The sequence below is a fragment of the Protopterus annectens genome, chromosome 1.part0 (genome assembly GCF_019279795.1).
Source record: "Protopterus annectens isolate FY-2018-M chromosome 1.part0, PAN1.0, whole genome shotgun sequence".
NCBI classification, from domain to species: domain Eukaryota; kingdom Metazoa; phylum Chordata; order Ceratodontiformes; family Protopteridae; genus Protopterus; species Protopterus annectens.
In genome coordinates, this window is record NC_056725.1 from 701,489,238 (window position 1) to 701,512,589 (window position 23,352).

Here is a 23,352-nt window from a genome sequence, read left to right on the forward strand (position 1 = left end):
AAGGCCTTTCCTACTCCATTAAAATTCATGCATCTGCCTTTTCTGCCCACATTCCTACTCTTTCAAGACAATTTCTTAGGGGAGTCCTTCCCATTAGACCTCCCAGGAGGAAACCTACTCCTCCATGGGACCTCAACTGTGTTTTAGAAAAGCTGAATTTGCCTCCTTTTGAATGTGTAACACAGCTCCTCTGAAGTTTTTTTTTTACTTGGAAAACAGCCCTACTGCTGGCTATCCCCTCAGCCAGGAGGGGTTTTGAGTTGCAGGCCCTCATGGCAGTGGAACCATTTATCTTCTTCCACCAAGACAAGGTTTCTCGCAGAACTAAATCCCTCTTTCATGCCCAAGGTGGTCACGGATACTTCTCTAAATCAAGCCATTCATCTGCCTACATTGCCCCTACAAAAGGGAAAGAATACTTCATTATATATATATATATATATATATATATATATATATATATATATATGTGCACAAGCAGTTCCACTTTTATCTGGACAGGACAAAAGCCTTGAGAAATTCAGACCAGCTTTTTATTACTTTTGCCTCTGGCTCTGAGGGGAAGCTGACTTCTAAACAGACTATCTCTAAATGGATCTACCACAGTATCTGTCTCTGTTACAGCCATCATGGCAGAAAACTCCCTGAAATGATTAGGTCACACTCCACAAGGGCCACATCTACCTCTGCTACCTTTTTAAAGGGAGTCCCTACTAAGGACATCAGCCACCTGCCATCTGTACATAATTTCACAAAGCACTACTACTTGGTAGCCTTTTCTAAGTCTAGAGCAGGATTTGTCACTGCCATTCTGCATGGCATCCTCTCCTCTCCATAATCTCCTCCCCCCTCAGTTCAGCTTTGGGAATCTTTACACAAGTCAGGACTGCAACAGTGAAACACAAAGAACATAATACAGGTGTGTACACTTACCATAAATGTATATGTCCAAGTGATTTCACTGTTGAAGTCTTCTTTGCCTCCATCCTGCCCCCTTAGCCTACTGTGTAGCCTACTAATAATCAACAACCCAGCCAAGATCCCCCTTGGCTCTGTTGCTGTATGGGTCCTCTTCCTTAGTTCCCCTCCTGTCCACATAGGGCAGCTCCTGGTAGAGGACAAGAAAGTACTGAAATCATGACATAAGCCTGGGAGGCAGAAAGAGTTTTCTCTGATAGTCGGGCTGGCCGATGGCTTTCATGACAGGAAATCCCACAAGTGAGGACTACAACAGTGATTATGCTCAAACATCTACATTTATGTAACTGTCCTTTCTTTCACAGCCTTTGTTTGTTCTCTTTGGCATTTGATTAACCACTTACCAGTTAAGTATTCAAGGTATCATACTTTGAGCCTTCCAGTGTTAGACTGCAGAGCAGTAGCATTAAGCTAAGCTTGCCTTAGTTAATCTAGGACTGCTTGGACCTTGTGAAGGCATGAGTTCTAGACTCTTGAGTGGATTACTACACCATCCATGTAAGCAGCAGCACAAGACTGGTGAGATATCAACATCCAGTTTGTCAAGCTCTGGTCCAACTCCCTCCTTGCAGAAGCTGATTGTTCAGGAGCCTCCGGCCCCTTTGCTGTCAACTTCTGGGTCCACTAGGTGTTCTGCCTTTGAGGTTGTGGAGAGGGCTTTCGTTTTGTCTAGAGAAGGGACATCCCTGCCCCTCTCGGGTAAGACCACTTTACCTCCTATGGTTGTATGCTCTGAGCCTCGTCCATTCAGTCAGTGAGACAACCAGCCAGACTAGTCTCCAGTTGGTCTGTCTACTTCCCCAGAACACCTCACTGACGAAATCCCTCAGAACAGAATGTGTAAAAGGCGTTGCCTAGATTCCCCTCAGGAATATTTCACAGAGGATACTGATTTTGATGAGGGGAGACATTCCCCAGATCTCCACCTGAAGACATTTCCTCTAGAGACATTGTTGAGCTCTTGAAACAAAAAGGTTTTTTGTCCTGTGATACCCCCTTCCAGGAGGATTTGGTGTTTCTGGACGGTCAGGTCTGTCTGTCTACTTGGGGATTCCCAGGCTGATGAACTCATTGATCTTGTTTCTCACTAGGTGTGGAAGGAGACTGATATTGTAGAGCCAGTTCCAAAAAGAACATACAAAATTGTAGCCCCCCCCCCCGGACTGGGTGCAATGGAGCAAGGGGAATCCTGGTCAGTGCTATGGTTGTGACAGCAACCACCAAAAAATGAGCTTGCAGAACAGAGTTCTTCTGTCCATCCCCCTAACAGAGAGTCAGAGGCTTTGAACAGATTTGCAGCTATGTTTTATTGACCTTTCCTCCAGGTTGATGACTTATCTGGCACATTTTACAAGGTTGCAAAGAGATTGACCAAAGAGATTTCCAAATCTCTTTCCGAGTTCATATTTGCCAGGGTTCTAAATAGACTCTCCTCACAACTGGCCACCTTCCAGTGTATTTGTAATGTATCTGTTATGTTGATCTCCATGCAGTGGAAGGTACCTCACGGGTGGCAGGTTCAGGCATAGTCCTTAGGAGAAATGTCTGGATGCGACTGTGATTTTTGCAGAGCCCTTTAAGCCCTTGTTCATTAATGCACATTTTGACAAATCTTCCTTGTTCGGCCCCAAGGTAAAAGACATGCTTCCCAGATGTGAGCAATAGGGAAAGACACTGTCTATTGTGGCATATGTTTTTAACTCCTGAAAGATCTCTCTCAAGGAATCAGCAGTGAGGTAGAAAAGTGTGGCTTCAAAAATTCCAGGGTCCTTTTGTAGCCTCAGGTGGAGATAGTTCCTCCAGAGGTAGAGGGAGGAATTCAAATGGAAGATACCACCCCAGCAGCAGAGGTGGTCCACAGAACCAAGGCTTCAGAGATACCTTCTTGGATAAACCCTATCAGCATGCTTGAAGGCAGGCCCAACTGTTTCCCTCTGGAGGTCATTGGGGCATTTGTCTCTGCACCAGAGAGGCTGGCTGTGTATAACAAAAGATTCCTGGGTACAGAGAGTCCTATCCAGAGGTTATACTATACTATTTTCATACTATTTTTCCCTAGCTCCCGCAACCAAAATAAGAATCCCTGATGTTCTACCCAGTCAGAGGAAATCAGTGGCTCTAGAAATAAAAAAGCTCCTAGAAGAGTCATTCAGGAGGTCCCCTCAGACCAAAGAGGATCTGGAATCTACTCAAAAGATTCTTCTCGATGCCAAAAAGACAAGGGATTTGAGACTAATTCTGGATCTCAAAAAACAAAATCAGTTCATGCAATATTTAAGGTTTTGAATGGTCATAGTTCAGTCCATTTTAGATCTTCAAGATGTGTACTATCACACCACAATTAACAGGCGCTCCAGAAGATATCTGTGCTCCTGGCAGGAAGCCAGTTATTACCAGCTTGGGGCACTGCCCTTTGGTCTCACCACAGCCCCCAGGGTGTTCACCAGATATGTGGCAGTGGTAGCTGATCACTTGAGACTGCTGAGATTCTGAATGTTTCCATACCTAGATGACTCACTACTAACTGCCACAACCAGGCATCAACTTCTACAGGCAAGGGACTACTTGCTGCAGTTATGCGTCCATGTAGGCATCACAGTCAATTGCAACAAATCACATCTTATGCCTACCCAAAGTCTGGAGTTTGTAGGTGCTCATCCTAGACACAGTCAGTCAAATAGCCTCTCTTCTGTCTACTCGAATTCAGACACTAAGATCCCAGGCAAGGCAAGTAATACAAAAATTCTTTCTTCCAGCACAAATAATTTTACAAGCTTTGGAATCCATGGAGGTGGCTATCACTGTCCTTCCTCTGGCCAGGTTTCACAAGCAAATACATCAGTGGATACTGTCAGTTCAGTGGTCCATTCTTCAACATCCCTTAACTGTTCCAGTCAACATCACATAGGCATGCGAAAGGTACCTTCTTTGGTGGATTAATTTGAACAGACCCTTGGAAAGTTGTCTATTTGTTCTTCCCCTGCCCACGACTCCAGTAACCATGGACAACTCCCCATTGGGGTGAGGAGGCACTTATTGGGAAGGACAGTCACAGTTCAAAGTACATGGTCTCCTGAAGAGGCCAAGATGTATGTCAGTACTCTGGAAATGAGAGCAGTTCTCCTAACATTGCAGGGCATTCTGGATGCTCTCCCATTCAGATGGACAATGCTAGTGGTCTGGTACATCAATAAAGTGGGGGAACCGGATCTTATCCACTTTGTCAAGAAGCAATGAGTGTGTGGCATTGGCTTCATAGGTGTTTACTAGGCTAACCATCACAAGGGCCTTTTTAAGCCTAGCCATGCATCCCAAATCTCTGACAAGTTCTGACACCCTTGATAAGTGTAAGCATGGGCCTGGGAGATGAACCATTTACAGGTTATTGCTCATCACAAACTGTTTGACTCCTCCACTTGAATCATTACATCTGTAACCATTTCAAACCCCCCTTCAACACTTTTCATCTTGCTGTTTTTCTAACTGCTCCCCTCCACCTTTTCTAGTTGTTTTCTGAACAATGCACATTTCAGGGAAATCCAACATGATGGCAGACAAACTAAACAGGTCCATTTTGATGCCTCATGGTTACCTCTCAATGTCAAAGTGACAAGGAGGATTTTCCATCGATGGGGCCAGTCATGCTGTGCTCTGTTTGTGTCTCCCCTCAACAACAAGTGCAGCACGTTCTTTGCCCTGATCCTTCCAATGGGAAGTCACTGAGAGATGCCCTAGTCCATGATTGGCCCTTTGGTCTTCTTTATGCTCACCCACTGTTAACTGTCATTCCCAAATTTCTGCAGAAAGCATTCCAGTTGAAGAGTGCAGTTATCCTCATTGTACCCTTCTGGCCTCATCAGATTTGTTTCTCCTTCCTTTGGCCTCACCTTCTGCATTTGCCCTGGATACTTGATCCCACTCCAGACCTCCTGTCTCATTCAACTAGTGTGACTCATCTGGACATAACAGGCCTCAAACTGACCATGGTTTCTCTAGTTCCTCTGATTTCTAGATAGCCCAAAGTCTCCTCCTTGGTCCATCATATTGTGTTATCTTCTCAAAAAGCTTCTACTAGAAGGATTTACAAAATTAAATGGAAGAGATTTGTTTTCTGGGCCCTTAACAAGGACCTAGATACTTTTTTAGCATCTATGCCATATGTACTTGAATTTTTAACTTTAATTTTTCAATGAAGGGGCTAGTTTTTCAACTAGTATTGTTCCTTTGGCTGTAATTTCTACTTGGGCGAAAATTACTCTGACTTAGCTGAAGCTTTCTCAAAGGGGCCTTTTTACTTAGACCTCCGTTAAAGGTTCCTACTCCTCCTCGGGATTTAACTGTTATGCTTCACTGTTATGCTTCAGGCCTTAACCCAGACTCCCTTTGAACCTTCAGCCAAGGCAGAGCTTAATTTTTTTTGCCTTGGAAAACCGTTTTTCCTGTAACTGTCACCATCAGCTAGATAGGATACTATCTTCTAAATCTCCTTACCTGTTTTTTCACAAAGACAGGGTGTCTTTGTGAATTACCCCCATTTTCTTGTCTAATGTAGCTTCTGTGTCCAACATAAACCAGGTCATTAATCTACTAGTTGTCTTTCCAAACTTTTCAAATAAGGGGGAGTATATGCTCCATCTCTTGGATGTGCGGAAAAAAAACTTTGCTTTTAGCTTCATAGAACCAAAGACTTCGGGGAAATGGACTAGCTGTTTCCTTCCTTTTTTCTCCTAACAAATTGGGCAAACCAGTTACATCAGCCAAATGGTTAACCAAATGTTTCTCCTTTGTGGTAAAAAAAGGTTTTTCCTTGCCTAAGCCTCCTACAGTTCATTCCACGAATTCTATGGCGGTCTCATCAGCCTTTTGGTCAGCGAATTTCTTAGATGACATTTGCACACTGCAAGTTGGACTAGTACTCACACTTTTATTGCTCATTACAAATTAGATTTGATTTTGGCTCTGCAGTACTCCTGAATATCCTTCCGTGAGGACCACCCAAGGTTCCAGTAGCTGGCAACTCTGTCCCATCAGTTGTGAAATGAAAGAAAGGTATAACATCAGATAAAGTTATGTACTTACCATAACATTCCATCTGTGTTGTCCATTTTCATTCTTCCTCAACTTTCCACCTACCTGCCACTATCCTTTGCTTCTGTAAAGATCAAAGAGTTGTATAGAAACTTCTGGTCCTTGTTTGAGCTCCAGCTTCTTTCATCCATTCTGCCTTTGTTAATTTATGTAATAGGTTGTCCCTTTATATCTAGGGGCAGCAAACTCGACCTGAGTTATGTTAGGTTGGAGGGGCATTATGGGAAAAAGCAGGAGCTTGATAGTTTTTGGATCCAGTGATCTGGTAGAAGTAGCCGAGTTGGATCCGAGCCTATCAGTTGAGGAAGAATGAAAATAGACAACCCAGATAGAATGTTATGGTAAGTACGTAATGTTGTTTCTTTGGTAAATGCTTTGATATTGCCCTTCCTAAGGAGGAGAACCTGGTAGCATAGTCTCATCACTATTAAAATATGCTGTGGTCCATTGCTGGACCTGCCCCACAATATCCATTACAATTCTTTTTGAATGGAACTTCAGTTACAAGCATTGGAATTGAGGAATTCCTAAAACCCTAGTTCAGTCTTGTCCTTTTGAAATTCCAAACAACTGGCACACAAACAAATGTAGTCTTCTTTATGATACCTGACAAAGATAACCTGGCTAACATTCTTATTTCAGTTTTATCCATTCCTAAATGGTCTTTACACATGCTGTGGGATGCTGTCATGATCAATGGCCTAAACGACATGCATATCAGTAGTGATCTTATCTCCCCTCTCTCTCGTTGCTTTGGTACATCATGTTATTTTTCACTCCAAAGTAGGAGTAAACTATTGGAGACCCAACAGGGGAATCCTTCCCCACTATCCTGGATATGATTTTCCTGGCACAGCTTAGCATCTTATCCTCAAATGGGTTCTTTTAAAACTTGGTCAGCTTATTGAGTGCTAAGGCCATATGGGATGCCTTCTCTCTCTGTTTCTCGAAAGATAGAAGGCTTTGCCTAGTCCTCTACTAAGAAATGTAGAAGCATAGGTATACCATTCCTATCTGAGGAAGAGCAGCGCATTGAAGTTCTTTAAAGGATTCTCCGTACTATCTCTTTGATCCATGCTTTCTGTGGGATTCCTCATGCTGTATCTTTTGTTGTAATTTCAACCTGAGTTTGGGTTACTAGGACCTCCTCACTTAGCACTTGTTTCCCTGTGCCTGTATTTTGGATCTCTGTAGTACAGAGAAAGGGGAGTTCTTGGCGTCCTTGGATATGTTTATCCGTACTTTGGTTATTCCAGAACTCTCCACTGTTACACTGGGCTCATATAATCCCCCCCATCTGGCTTTCATGTATCTTTTGGCTGATGGTGGTGATGTCTGTATCCTGCAGATTGGTGAAGTGCCTCAGTTATGTTTTTGCTCTAGGAACTGTGCTTAATCCCTTACCATTATGTTTTCCAATTATTGTGTCATAGATAAGATAGGGTTCCTTGGCTGCTGGGTGTAGGACTTTACCAAACTGGGATTGCATCTGTCCCTTTTGTCTTCGTGTATGCACAGAACCACAGCAGACTTCAGTGAGTGGGCTTTCTTCTAATGTACTATGTTGTCTCTAAGGTGATTGTGGTACTAGAGTCTAGTAGTCCTTGAATGCCTGCCCCCTTTTTATTGTTATGTCCTTTTATTAATCATTTAAATGATATGGTTCTAAATAGTGCACTGTCTTCAGTCATGACCCAGGGATAAATGACAGCAACAAATAAACAGCAGTATGTACGTGAACAAGAACAAATGGTATAAATACATATAAGTGAACTGTGCATTATCCCTTGCATATCTTCATCACTTGATAGGTGTGACCAGAAAGTGGTCTCCTCTGAAATAAAACTGAAAGTAGAGATCCCTTCCACCAATGATATGTTTAGAAATTTCTTTAAGACAAACTATGTACTCCTATGTGATACACTGGCAAGCTTCATATCTACGCTAAACCCAGTAAATTCTACTGAATACATAGAAATGTATGTGACCACACTATACCAGCAGGTAAACAGATGCATAGATGCAGCTATACCCTGTAGGAGCAAGTGCAGTGCAAACCCCAGAAACAAACCCATATGGTGGAACCATAATGCCAACAAGCTTTATAATAAAAGGAAAATAATTTTGACCAAAAGTAAAATGTGTAATTCCCAGAATGTTAAGAGCACTTATCACCGAAATAAGTACCTCTGAAGCTAAATAAAATCCACCAAAGGCAAGTTTGAGGCCAAAATAGCTGCCATGCCAATGACAATCACAAGGCTTTTTTTTTCACTATGTTTGTAATCTCAAAAGCGCAATACAGCAATGCACTGGGCTGATTGTGAATGATGTTACCTACGATGAGCTAAAGATGTAGCAAACCTACTGGCCAATAAAGTTGGCTCTAACTTTACTTCTCTCTCCCCTATGTCTTTCTCTCAAGATATACCTGAAACTGGCTCTGCTCAAACCATCATACAAGACCAAGTCTAAAAAGTGCTATCAGAAGCTAAAAATATTGCATTGCTGGGTCCTGATAATATCACTGAATGCAATAGCATGAAGTATGATATATCTGCAACCCTAACACTATTCAATCTCATCCTCCAAAAAGGTTTTGTACCAAGGGAATGGAGAACAGCTACAGTCATTCCCCTGCATAAAGAAGGCCCTTCCACAGACCCAGGCAATTACAGACTCATAAGTCTGATCAGCGTCGTATCTAAAGCCATGGAAAGATGTATCATGGAGTTAATAAAGCAGGACATAGTAAAACTCCAAACACTGGAACAGTCTCAGTTTGGATTCATGAAGGGCAGGTCATGCTTACTCAGCCTGTTAGATTTTTTTGAAAAGGTCATCAAAGCTATTGTATGAAGGTGACATGGTACACACCTCATACCCCGACCTAGACAAAGCTTTTGACACAATTCCCCACTCAGGCATTTTAGAAAAGATACACAAACTGGAAAAAAAAAACTCTCACCTGCTCTATTGCCAACTGGTTCACAGATGGGATGCAGATAATCAAAACAGGAGAAGTTACCTCCACAGAGAGACCAGTCACCAAATTCTGTGCTGGAACCTCTCCTGTATGGCATCTACTCTGGCTGACTAAGTTTGCAGGTGGCTGCAAGCTTGGAGCAGTTATTGAATCCCCAAATGATTAAGCCATCCTACAGGAAGTTCTGCCCAAATAAATAACTGATGCCAAAATCAAATAGCCGATGCCAAAATCATGGACTGAAACTAAATGACAGAAATGCATTATCGTATCCTTTAGAAAGTCATCTTCCCCAAGGAACTACCACATTGACAGTACTCCCCTAAAAGTTGACCTAGTTGAATTTATGTGGACGATGACCTAATTGTGCCCAAGATGTGTCTATTGTTGTAAAAAAAATCTTTCTATATTGCACAGCTTATAAACAAAGGGAGTGTGTCTATATCTAGGGATGTCAATGTCCCCTTTACTCAGCCCTCATTAGGCCAGTCATCGAATGCAGTGCCCCCTTTGGTATTTATCTGTTCAGACACATGCAACAACTGGAACACCCAGAGGGATACCTTACTAAAGAGATAAGACCTAAAAGACAAACATGGACCAACAAAAAGCCCTGTCGCTGTACTCTGTATCCTGCAGGCATCCTTCAACCCAATACTGATGGATTTAAGTCAAATGGCATCAGAAATACTCTGTATAAGCCTCCTCTGCAACATTAACTGAGCAGTTTGCAAGAACAGTTATATTTCATAGAGGATACCATTGTTCTGGAACAGACTCCCCATCCACATAAAACAACGTTCATCCCTGTCCATTTTCAAGCGTAACTTAGAGCTCTGGATGGAAGCAGAAAACTTAACTTATCCCAGGACTGCCCCCTTTACTACTAATGGACAGAGGCAGTTCCTAAATGCTTTATCCCATGCATGGTTCCCTTTAAATTGTCTATGGTATGATCTCAGTTGTTCTCATTAGGGGTCATATATACTTTTTGACCATGGGATGGGTAAAGACAGTAAGTAAACAAATGGAATAGGTTAATTCAAACACAAAAAAGGGGACTTGGCTAGGATTAAAATGGCCTGCAAGGGCAGGTAGTCTAGTGCTACCTATGATCCTATATATAAAATGTTTAGATATACATATGCACAGATGTATCTATATTCTGTCGTAGTATATAAAAATGTGTGTATGGACATCTGTGTATGTGTGTGTTTGTGAATATATGCATATATTTAAATATGCATATATCTGCAGGTGTACACACACACACTGCACATGCAGGCATTTGCAGTAGTGTTCATAGTTTATCACTATATGTCATCACAGTGTTTGTGGGCAGGGCCGTTTTCTGTTTGCTCTTTTGTTATGACAAAGGATGAGAACGTGTCCAATATGTATTCTCGTGAACAGAGGTTGGGAGGAATTTGGGGATGTTGATACACTGACATATCTCCCCCTCTGTTTTATCGTTGCTTAATATCTTTGAGCATTCCCCCTTTGGGGTAAATATAGCAAATGGTGAATATTTTTTTTTTGGCTGGCCATAGTGAAAGAGGCCTAGTTTACCATTTCAGTTTTTATTGTTCCAGTACTAGAGCTGTGCCTTGTATTCGGTCTGACCTTGTGGAAATTAATGTCAGAAGGCAACCTTTGGAAGTAAAGTAACTTTCCAGTGTAAGGAATCTTATAAAATGCAGGTGATGTACAGCAATCTCTCTCGTTTTCTCTTTTAAACGTTTACATTGTAACATCTAAGAAAATAGCTAAATATGAATTCCTGATCACTGCGTAAAGGTCACGTTGTTTTTATTTTAGATTAAGGAAAAATCTTTAGCTTTAATATACTTTGCCAGGTTGTTAGATGGGAAATCCACATTGATTGGTTCTGCAGGGCAATACAGTTGGACATAGGACTGGGTAAGAGGAGGAGTACAGAATGTGCGGTGTGAAGTAGTAGCCGAGTGGGATATTTGGAGTAGGATGGAAAGCAAAAAAAAAGGGCTGCTTTTTGTGATGATTTTCCTACTGAATGAATTGCCTGTTATGCATTTGAGTAGAAAAGTGTGAAGAGTCTATTACATCACCCATTTTAGCTCTGTGTTCTAGTTGGCATTACTGCACTTTGCCCATATTTTATCTATTCCATCACCAGCCAGCAGTGTGAAAACAATAGTGAGCAGAGAATGTGCACTGCAGTTGAGCACTGCTACTTTGTTTTATTGTCTGTACATGTACACTTTGGAAGGCATTTGTTTACTTAATCAAAAAAAGACCTTAATGAAGACTTAAACAGAAAGCTCAACTGTTTAAGGATTCATTTTAGCTTGGATCACTGTCTGCTCACACATAATGAAATGTTTTTTATTTCTGCTTTGGAAAAATTATTAGGTTCATAGGTTGTTATTATTTGGTCTCCTGGACTTCATACATATAGTGAGCCCAGCTGAAATTCATCATTGTCCCAAAGCACTGGCTGGTTTAGTTCACACAGGAGGCAAATGAAGGCTGAGAGATTCAAACCCATTACCACAGGAAGTAGCTCCTCAACAGCTTTTAACCTTAATACTCTGCGCTAATTGCCAAACACGTGTAAATATATTGTAAAATTTTTCTTTTCCAGAATAAAACTGTCAATGTTTGCCATTCAGTTATCAGAACCTGCTAAGAAGGGTCGTAGGAGCCATCAAGGGCAGGTAGAAAAAAACAAGGCTGTTTCACCAAAGCAACTGTCTCCAGGTTAGTTCTTTTGTCAGAACATTGTGCTTTGTTGCTGCTGCTACAATGGTTGAAAGTGAAATGCATCATTTTGAGTTCTTGCTAACATAAAAATATTTTGCATAATTTTCTTAACTTGCATAGCCATTATTTTATTGCATTCAGTGAATTACTATAATTTAAGCAGGTGTAGCTTTATAAATAAAACAGTGAGTCATCAACTCCCTCTTTTCCCATTTTTACATTAAGCTGGGGTGTCACATCAATATTAATGATGATGATGCAATACCTACTCCAAAAGAATATGGATTCCACTTGAGTCACAATTGGAAAGACTCACATAATGTTAATATAAAATCAGCCAAATTGGGCTATATCAGTACATGAAACAATAGAGGCTGTACGGAAATGCATCTTTTTACAATGTTTTTCTTGGCTTTAACTTGGCACGTAGGCAGTGTGACTCACGTAGTGTCCCCATATTCTTTTGAGGGCAGTGATACTGTTAAGTTTTGTGTGGTCTTTGAATCCGTTTCTTGTGTATTATAGCTGTTTTATGTATTTTTTAAGGAATAGAAGCAGTCTCTGGAAAATATTTTTCGGTTTCATTTAAGGTTTGCTTCCAAGGAGTAAACAAAAAAATTGCTTTCTTGCCACAATCGTGAGTAACGGAGAGGAATATAGTCAAATTTTGTTCCAGTAAGTTGACATCCCCCCTTCTTTTCAGTTTTGCACATGGGACTGGGGTATTGAATCAGTTGTGATCATCGGCTAGAACCAGTGTTCACACAAATGGGTGCTCTCATGAAATGTAGCTCCATACATAAATGCTTACAAATTTCATTGGCCTCTGTTCAGTACACAAGCTTATGTCTTCCAAAACAGGCCAGAAAAGAAGTTTCACATAGAAGTATTAAATGCTCCTTTCACCAGCTTTAGCCAGTAGCCTCTACAGTGCAGGCTGGGTAACTTCTCTCTTTTTTTTTTTTTTTTACTCCTTTTGCAGGATAGCAACAGTTCTTTGCTGAAGTTTCAGTTGACAAATTTTATTTCAGAATCCTCTTTCAACCTAGAAGTCAGGAAAGCCTGTGGCCATGAATACATCTCAAGAGGCAGCTGCTGCCTGTTAATTTAGTATGATTATGCTATACCTCCCTGTTTCAGACTGTTTGACACATCCTCATCTGCAGTAGCAGTGTGCGTAGTTGGTGCAGGAATTAATGCACAGCACAACCTTCCAAAAGCAGAACTGCTACTTCCAGCTGTGCCAGATGGGCTGTAAGACAGAGACACCTTTATGTGCATTTACGTTTATGTGGTACTTAGCATCACACAGTGGAGGTTAGCACCGCTGTGTATAGGCGCAGGCAGTTAGAATCCAACGTTTTTCATAAAAAACATTCCTATACAATTCTTAATTACCACCAGGATGTGCATTCAAAATAAGCAACACAGGAGGCTTAAGGCCACCAAAACTTAATTTGTAGTGAAGATGCCCTTGAAGGCAAAAGATAACCAAAAGGCCTTCTTTTGCTATGTGTGCACCCTTAAAAGTAATACCCAACAGTGTGCCAAACTAATTGTAAATGGATCCACTTCTATGGAGCTAGGGAACATAAGAAATCTACTGGCTGACAAATTTACTTCCAACTCTACACTGCTTTCCCCTCAGTCGCACCCCCACCCCCAGTGAGATACCCATGACTATAATACTCCTGGCTATCACCATTAAACAAGACCTCAATGCTCTCTCCAAGGCAAAAAAATACTGTATCTATGGACCCTGGTAATGTCCCAAGACGCTTCCCAGGTAGCATGAAACATGACCTGTTCAGACCTGTAGAATCACTCTTCAACCTTATGCTCCAAACTGGGTTTAAGCCCACTGAAAAGTGTAAAAGTTCTTCTTCTGTGCAAGGGTGGGCCATTTACTGACCCAGGTAACTACAGACCCATAAGTCTGACTAGTCTTGTATGCAAGGCCATGGAAAGAATCGTCATGGATATTCTAAATAAAGATGGTCTTCAAGCACTGGATCCAACACTGTTTTGATTTGTCAAGAGCAGATTGTGCCATCTCAACCTGATGGACTTTTTTGAGACAGTGCCCAAAATCATGGACTAGGACAAGACACTGCACGCTACCTGTCTGGACCTGGCCAAGACATTCAACACTACTCTGTCATGAAGCTAGGAGTAAACCCATGTGCCATTCACTGGATAGCCAGCTGGCTCACGGATATGACGCATGAAGTCAGGATAGGGGATGCTACTTCTGCAAAAAGACTACTCACCAGTGGAGTTCCCCAGGGCTGGGTGCTAGGCAGCTTCTTTTTGGTATCTAGTTTTTGGAAGTCAGAACTAATATTCAAGGTCAGTAGTTGACCAGGTTTGCAGATGATTGCAAATTTTGTGCAATTATTGAATAATTCAAGGAGGCTTGTTGCAAACCAATAATTGGTTCAAGAGCCATGGCCTAAAACTGAACACAAATAAAATGCGTAATAGTATCCTTTAGTAAGGTGGCCACATGTATTAATTACCACATAGACAATACACCCCCTAAGAATTGACCCAATAGTTAGGGACTTGGAAACATGTATGGACAGTGACTTGGCCTTTGACTATCGTATGTCTAATATTATGAGTAAATTGTTCTATATTGCGCAGCCTGTAAACGAGGGTATGGCCTCCTAGTCCAGAGATGTCATTGTTTTCTATACTCCACTGTCCTCAGACCATTCAGTACAGTACAGTGCCCCCTTTGGTATGACCCTGAACTAACATTTGCAACAATTGGAATGCTCACAGAGGTTCCACACAATGGAATACATAAGATTACCCCAAAGCCTTATACTTTCATTCATTCTCCTGCAGACCACTGAGAGTTGATCTACACTTGACCCACAAGACACCATGTGCTTTTTTACTGATGGAGTTGCTTCACATCCATAAGTCAAGCAGTATTAGAAATAACCAATCAAAGGACCTTAACTTTGGTCGCAACATAAATACAACGTCTTGAAGGGACAAGTATTTGTCTTCGAGACTATCCCCTACTGGAATAGGCTTCCAGTCCATGTGAAGCAGAGTTTGTCCCTGATTCTATTCATACGCATCCTTGACCAATGAATGGCGAATAAGAAGTTTACTTCTGGACTGGCACCCTTGCCCTTATTAGACAGAGGCAGCCTGTAAATGCTCTGATACCTCAAGATAGCTGTATGCCCCTGGGTAACATATCTTGTCATGTATAAATGGGGAAAATATAGACAGCCCAACTATTTGCCCTTAGATAATGCATACATTCATTTACAAATGATAAAATATGGCTAGACTTAAAAAGGTCTCATAGGGCCATTAGCCTGCAAACCGGGATAATGGTGAATCTTGAAGTTAAAGGGTTTGTAGGGTCAAAGCCCATCTAGACAGTTTTGGGTTACAATCTTCTTGCCTGTAGAGCCAGTGCAGAGGCAGCTTGGTCATTGATTAAAGCCATGTTACTCCATAACAAATAGTATTTTCAAGTAGTGAGGGCTCATTTTAAGACAGACGTTCTCCCAGTAGCAAAGTAATGTCTCTTATTGCAGAGTTTTCTATTTATGTGAGACGTGGGGGTACGTTTCCTCATCTATTACCTGAGATGGGAATGCAACTGTGCCCATACCTCTCAACCTCAGCGTTTAAAATCATACCAGTGGCCTTAGAAAATCATAGTACTCAAAATTTGCATGTGCGTAAATTTGAACCCCTAAGGAATGAGATCAGAAATGCGTAACCCTTATAGTGCTAATTGATGCACAACTACATAGCTGCCCCAGAAAAAATATATCCTTACTGCTCTGTAAAAAGATACACATGTCAGTTTCTATGGCTTGCTGTATGTGTCTGTTGTAGCTGTTGTTTAGTTAGCAGAATTAAGATAAACTTTGTGTATTTTTTCTGCAACTTTAGACCTTCATTATGTTGCAAATAAAAACACAGAAAATACCTCAGCCTAGAAATGAATCTGATCCCAAACAGTTCTGTCAGTCACACTTCCCAAGATTTTCTTATCCATTTTTCTCAGTTTAAATATGATTCCTCCCATCCTCTACCCCCCAAAAAAGATTTAGCTAATTTTTAATTCAATGTAATATTTATATTACAACATTCCAAAACTATTTAAATTATGTTGCCACCTGACCAAAATGTTGCTATAAGCTCTTAAATTTTTTGCTTAAAACATACTGCACTTTTCACAGTGTACCCTTCCTGTTTATCATAACATTATAAAAGCTTTGCAGTATGTAATTACATACACACACACACACACACATACGCTCATCAGCTACAGCCATATGTGTGTGTATCTGCACCCTATATGCCTGTTTGCAGTTCATTGAATTAATGCATAAATAATTGCTGTGAAATGCATTTGTTTGCTGCTGTTGGAAGCATACAGTGCAATCCACTTCACTCCCTTTCCCTTTTGACCATTTAGCTCAAGAACCAAAAAAATAAATAAATAAACAAAATCAGATACATTTTTTAAATATTGCTATTTACAATACTTAGAAAGTTGCTAGTATAGCAGTCTAAAGCTCGCATCTTTCATTATTTGGGGACTGCATTTAACAAGAATTTGCCAGGATACCACAGCTTTCATGAGGATCAGACCAAAAGTATTACACACACACACACACACACACACACACACACACACACACACACACACACACACAGCATTTCAGTTTCAGGCACTACCCAGGCCCATAACGGCACCAGTTTAGTATATGAAATATTCAGAGATATCACACTACTTAGAGAAGCTATTTACGATGTAGACAGAAAAAGAAAAAGTGAAATGCAGACTTAGAACAAACATTGACAATGCAGATAAAGAAAGACAACTTCAGATTTACAATGTTCTGAATACATGGATGCACTGAACTTGGTAATGACATCATCCTCGGTCAGTCATGGGTTTACAGTGTGCTATGGTAAATGTTTTGTTTGCAGTACAAAACATATTCAGGAACAAACTTGTTAAAACAGCATAATATTTATAATAATGTCTATAATAATAATCTCTACAATTGGAGCTACTTGGCCTCTGTTTTGATGTCCTTATTTTTTCATTTGTTCCACAGTGTGCATCTTGCCACCCGACTTGGTCACATCATCTCCATCACCTCTAGCTTTCTCGCCTGCCACTACCCAGGTTTCTGAACCATACAGTAGTACTGGTTGCGCAACTGTTTTGTATATGATAATTTAACTCGTAGAATCAGATGGCTGAAAATAGAATCTGTACATCATTTTCATTCCATTTGTCTGATTTGACTGATGGGTCTTTAAGCTGCTTGTCTGATCCAAACAGGCAATGCTAGTGCTCTGGCCTTGAGCTCCACAGATTTTCACTCCTACAATGCACCTGTCCTCCATAAACTAGCTACCCTCAGCTCTTCCTTACTACCATTGCATTCAGACATGTTCTGCAACCATTGAGCCAAGTACTCCACTGCGTTTTTCAAATTTTGATATTTGCTCCATCTGAACCGACTGGTGTGTGTGTGTGTGTGTGTGTGTGTGTGTGTGTGTGTGTGTGTGTGTGTGTGTGTGTATGTGTGTATATGTATATATATATATATATATATATATATATATATATATATGGATATACATATATACGTGTGTGTCTGTGCGTGTGCAAACAACCCCGAAAACCCCAAAAGAAGAAAAAAACTTGTAACAAATAAAACTTCAAAATCTAATAGGAAAATGCAGAGACAAATTGGTATTTAGCACTTTTGTTCTTTAATGTTCACAAGAACTTCATCACAAAAGAGCAAGCATGGAAACCAGCAACTTAAATTAAGTATAAAAGTCATAAAATAGTCATAAAAAATTAGAAGCAGCCTATCAGTGAAAGCAATTCAAAAATAAACACAGCAGCAGCCTATAAGAAAAACAGTATCACAACAGTATTTTACACCTTAAACCATGAGTCACAAGGTAATAACCTAAGGGTGTGGTTTCCCGAATCATCTGAGCCAACCAAGGCACACTTGACATTTAAATAATCATTGATACCTGGTGCAGCTTGAGCATTAAGTTGAAGCTGCCACTTAAGCTCTTTAACCTCAAGCAATGAGTATTTTTCCCCAAAAATATACATCTAGCTGTTCCAACACAAAAAAAACAAATGTAGAAAAAACACAGCAAAGTCAGCTATGCTTTCCTAATGCATTGCCATAATCCTTTGAGCGAATAGCTGCACAATGTTCCTTAATCTGGTGGGATAGTTTTCTGCAGGCTTTCTCGATGTAAAAACATTCACAGGTGTTGCACACAGCAGCATAAACTGCAAACGAACTGTGGCAATCAAAGTATCTATTAAAGTAAACAGTAAATTAACAATGCTTAAAAACATAGTATTTTCCTATGTGGATGTACTTAAAGGCAGACTACTCCCACAAGCAAACATGCCCATGGGTTTCTCAGCTGTAAGCAAGTTTCTCAACAAAAAAGGCGAGTCATTATTCTTAAAATAGCCTCTTAATGTTCTAGTTCTTTTATGTGAAAAGAAAGGACAATCTCCTAAAGTGTCACTGAGTTCCACATCTTTCAGTTCCTGCAAACAATTTCTCTAATAGCTTCCATGTCGTTGCTGATTGGAAGCTGAAAGCTGAAGATCCTATCAGAATGTGAAGGCCGATTCCCTTCTGGAATAAACCCAAACTGGTGAATCAGTCTAAATATGTCGAGCAGCAGAAACTTCAGCTAATATCTAGTCAATGAGATGTGCAGGGTAATGTCTTTGCAAGAACAACAGAGTTAAAAATCCAGACTCTTTGCAAAAGGTATCATCCTCACTGACTGTACGAGAGAGTCTAATAAACTGTCCCCACACCACATTTCTCTTCATGAAATGTGGATACTGGCTCGTGTAGTCACAGAAATTGTTTCTGTATGTCTCTTTCCTGTAGATGCTGGAACACAGACTTTCAGTAACAGAGTTAACTGTGATAACTGTATCAACGAAAGAGACCATGGAGCCACATCCTGATATAACGAACTTTAAAAAAAAAAATGCTTTCTTAAAGGTATTGCACAAATAAAGCCAGCCCTTGCTCAGTACTTCCCCACACAAAAAAGATATCGTCAATATACCTACGATTAAGTTGGGTATGTTGTAAACCAGGTAAATGAACAAGGGTCTCCAGATCCCATGTTCTCAACACCAAATTGGTATAAGCAAGAGCCATTTTAGACTCCATAGCCACACCTTTCACTTGCTCATAAATCTTTCCATTGAAGTGGAAAAATTATTATCTAACACTGCAAAAATTAGGTTCCACATTGTCTCCTCTCTTTTCCAGGGAAATCTGGCATATTTAGAAAGGAAAAGCTGAATAAAATCCAGACCCTCTTGGTGAGGAATATTAATATAAAGGGAAATGATGTCTAGCTTAACTAATAAGTAGTTTGATGTGTTTATTTTTGCAAGCAACAAACTCGTTCAAGAAACCCCAGGAAGCTCGTAAGTAAAAGGGAGTGGATTGAACTGTCGGATTTAGCACCACATCAATGTATTAAGCCAGCCTTTCAGTCTTTGTTCTCCTATTAGAGATAATGTGAAGGAATGGTGAATTTTGTGCATCCTTACGAATTTTAGGGATGCTGAACAGCTTACCTAAACTGGGACTAGGAACCATCATGACCATGTAGTTATCCAAAGTAAAACAGTGGCTCTGTTCCAGATTCACTAGTAGCTTGTCAGAAGAAGCAAAGTGTTCATAAACATAATCAGTATCCACCACTTTGTAAAACTCATCAACCAATGCATACTGAATCTTGACAACATACCCCTCTTGTTCCATGAGAATAATTCTGGTACCCTTGCCTGTTTTCATTATATGAAGTTCTCTATCTTGAGAACGATTTCTCAATGCTTGGAGTTCTGCAGAATTAATATTAAACCATTTATCTTCACAGCTCATGTAAAGCAGACCTCTAAGATCATGTTCACACAGTCTGAGAAATGTTTGTAATGTGTTCTGAAGAACTTGGTTATATAAACTTTTCTTTTTGAGTGCAACGACTGCTAGCAGGTTAGGGTTAGAGGCAGAGTCAGAATTTGGGAGCTCTTAATCATCCTTATCAAGCAGCACTTTTAGATTAAACTTTCTGAAATACAGTCTGAAGTCTAACAGAAGATCAGGGAGATTAGCCCTTGTGATGGAATAAAGGTAAACCCTTAATTAAGAAGCCGAACATATTCTTTAGCGAAAGCTGTGTTAGTGAGGTTAAACACACACAGTCCAAACGGAAGAAATCATGTTGGGTAGAGGTGTCGCTGTTTCTTCTGCTCCTCCTAGTGCGCATAGGTCTCTCCGTTACATGAAACCTCCCTCTCCCCCATTATCCCCTCGGAGTCTGTCCCCTGAGATCTGAGTACCAATGGTCTGGGGACACAATTGGCTGGTGTGTCTCAGTTAAATCATGTATTGATTTAGGAGCTGTGGTGGGGGAGGGCTGTGAAGAGCTACCGCAGAAACTTGATGGGCAATAACAGGCATAGGTGGAACTTGTTGAAAAACAAGTTCCTGTCTGTGGTTAGATACCTTTCCCAACCCCCACTCATTGCTAAGAGGATACGATGTGTGGTTCTGATACTGCAGCAAATCTCTTTGTAATTTAAGTTTTTTCCTATGAACCAGCGTGGCGACATGCCTAGTGATTCTAGGGGAGACACTATCATAAAAATGTTGAAACAAAGAGAACCGGTTCATCTCTGTGTTTTCCTCCTAGATTTTGAAGTTTTGTATGCTATTCTTCGTGTTTCACCGTTGCAGTCATCATCCTTGGGTTATCCTGCCAGAGGTAGCCCTCAGTCGGTCCGAATACCAGAGGCTTAGTATTTCTACGTCAGTTGCTGTCGCTTCAGGACTGATGTCAGGTTGTCAGTGGTATAAAAACAGGCAGCCAACGCCAATACATAAGTCTTTCTTGCAGAGGAGCCCGAAGCAGAAGCAGTTTGCACGAGTGCCGGTCAGCTGCTACCTGAGTTTTCATTTCCGAAATTGAAGCTGAAGTCTTCTAAAGCTAAGTACCCCATTGGGGATCCTTTTTTCTTGCTCTAACCAATGTGAGAAAAAGTTAACAATTGTCTCGCCTGTGGAAATCAAATACCATACTGAGATTTCCATTCTTACTGTGTCACCTGTTTAGGCCTAGGCCACAACGTACCTCGCTGCCAGTTTTGTGCTTTGTTCAATGCCCGAACTATTCATTGTCAGGCCCTTATTGTAGCTAAATACTTTCATTCTCAGTCTCCGTATTCTGAAATGGCTTCGGTAAGCCATCTGACTACCGATCTTCTGAAAAAACCTAAGGATAAAGACAGAGACAGCACAGGTCCTAAACTGCAGACGATACTTCTGTCAAGCTAGTCGCCAGTTCACCGGTTCTGAGTGAGGAGCTTTTGCAGCCCCTGATGCCTGCTTCGATGGATTCGCAGGCCGCTACCGAGACCCGTTCGGAGTCCAATATGCCACGAGACTCTTCTTTGACTACGGAACCTGTGGATGTCTCTACCTTGGATGGGTCCGGAGCTGCTGTGCAGGCACAGGCTTCTGAGGAAGTTCTTTGCACTACCGATATTCGACACAAACAGACTTCTTTCGCTTCTTCAGTTCTTTCTAAAACTACTGAGTTTCTAAGGCCAAGAGTATGAGCTACGCCTAAAAAGCAGACAACCCTAACTCAAGCGCCGGCTTCCTTGCCACAATCACTGATCCTTAAAATGGTGGAAGACCTTATCATGCTGATTAGGGGAAGACAGCCTTCCCCTGCTAAAAGAAAAAGAATCTTGTCCCAAGCAGCTTTGTCTGACCAAGAATCTGACGACTCGGAGGTCTCTGATTATGAAGACATTCCCTTATCTGCCTATGAGGATTCAGATGCAGAGGAATCCATTCCTTCTGCCTCCCCTCCAGAGGATTTCTCCTTTGGTGAAACCCTACATACTTTCCATTGGGAATGCCAGGATTATCCTCAGTCCAAAAAGAGACTCAGGGAATTTTTTTAGATTTACCACGGCACAAACCCTTAGCTATCCCTCCTGTTCTGGATGTTGTAGATGATGTCTTTATGGAATCTAGTCTTAACTCCTGATACTTTACCCCCTGCTCCCAGGAAACCTGACAGGTACTACAGAGTCCCTGACTCTCACAAATTTCTTTGGAAAAATCCTACTTCTGACCTAGAGGTCATCTCCCAAGAACCTAAAGGAGTAAAAGCAACTACAGCTAAGAATCCCACCCCCTTGGGCAGGGATTCCCAAGCTTTAGACAGATGGGGTAAAAACGTGTACACCTCTGCAACTCTTGCCATTAGAGCATTAAATTGTCAGTTCCACATGCTGAAATACCAACAACATACTCTGGAACTTAAGTAAAAATGATCTACCTTCCCTGACTGTCCTCTCCTGCCCTCTATCTGGCTGCTGCGCACCCTGCCTGCATGCTTGACCTACACCTGTGACCCAGTACATCCCTGTACTAAATCACCAGACTTCACCCCACTGGAAGCCTCAGCAAATTTGTCCGAACTAGGACGTCGCCTGTCGGCTCCCTGAGAGACCAGCCTATTATAAGACAGTGAAACCTGTGACCCAGTACATCCCTGTACTAAATCACCACACTTCACCCCACTGGAAGCCTCAGCAAATTTGTCCAAACTAGGACTTTGCCTGTCGGCTCCCTGAGAGACCAGCCTGTTATAAGACAGTGAAACCTGTGACCCAGTCCATCCGTGTACTAAATCACCAGACTTCACCCCACTGGAAGCCTCAGCAAATTTGTCTGAACTAGGACTTCGCCTGTTGGCTCCCCGAGAGACCAGCCTATTATAAGACAGTGAAACCTGTGACCCAGTACATCCCTGTACTAAATCACCAGACTTCACCCCACTGGAAGCCTCAGCAAATTTGTCCGAACTAGGACTTCACCTGTCGGCTCCCTGAGAGACCAGCCTATTATAAGACAGTGAAAGTATGTGCTGCAACAGATACTAGAACATTGAGCTAATCGTAATGTTTAATGACTCTGCTAGGTTAGACAAGTTTCCCACGCAGGACAGCCAGCAGCCAATTAACCACCCCACTTATTCTCTGCTCTTTTAAACAAACCCCTACATCCAGCCTACCACTCTTATAATTCGAAGCCTACCCCCCCTCTCTCCCTTAGCCTGCTACCCTTGCAAGTGTATCATTGATGCTATTTAAGTGACTAGCCACTAGGTGGCGCCTTACCATAAGCTCTCTGCATATCAGTTCCTACACCTATTTGCTTTGCCATCCCTCCCCATCCCGTTTTCTCAGTTTTTGCTTCTCACGGACTCACTCTTTTACCTCTCACACTGTCCTGGGCTCTCTTTTAACACTTTCTACTCAATTGTTACCCTTCACCTCTTGATAGCCTTATAACTCACCTCTACACTCTCTCACTTTGAGACTTACCTGCAGAATTCACCTACTTAACAGATTGTCTTCCGTGAAAGTCCATTCTCTTGCCTCTACCCACCCCGTTCGCCCT

The 23,352-nt window shown here is 41.4% G+C and overlaps 1 protein-coding gene across 2 annotated transcripts in view; it reads left to right on the forward strand.

The window, feature by feature from the left end:
* LOC122794156 (endonuclease 4 homolog) overlaps positions 1 to 23,352 on the forward strand; it is a 1,200,618-nt gene that overhangs the window by 189,161 nt on the left and 988,105 nt on the right. For both annotated transcript variants that reach the window (XM_044062356.1, XM_044062362.1), the window contains exon 2: positions 11,676 to 11,791. In XM_044062356.1, the coding sequence (XP_043918291.1) occupies positions 11,689 to 11,791 (103 nt within the window). In that variant the 5' untranslated portion in view covers positions 11,676 to 11,688. The remainder of the gene's footprint in view (positions 1 to 11,675; positions 11,792 to 23,352) is intronic.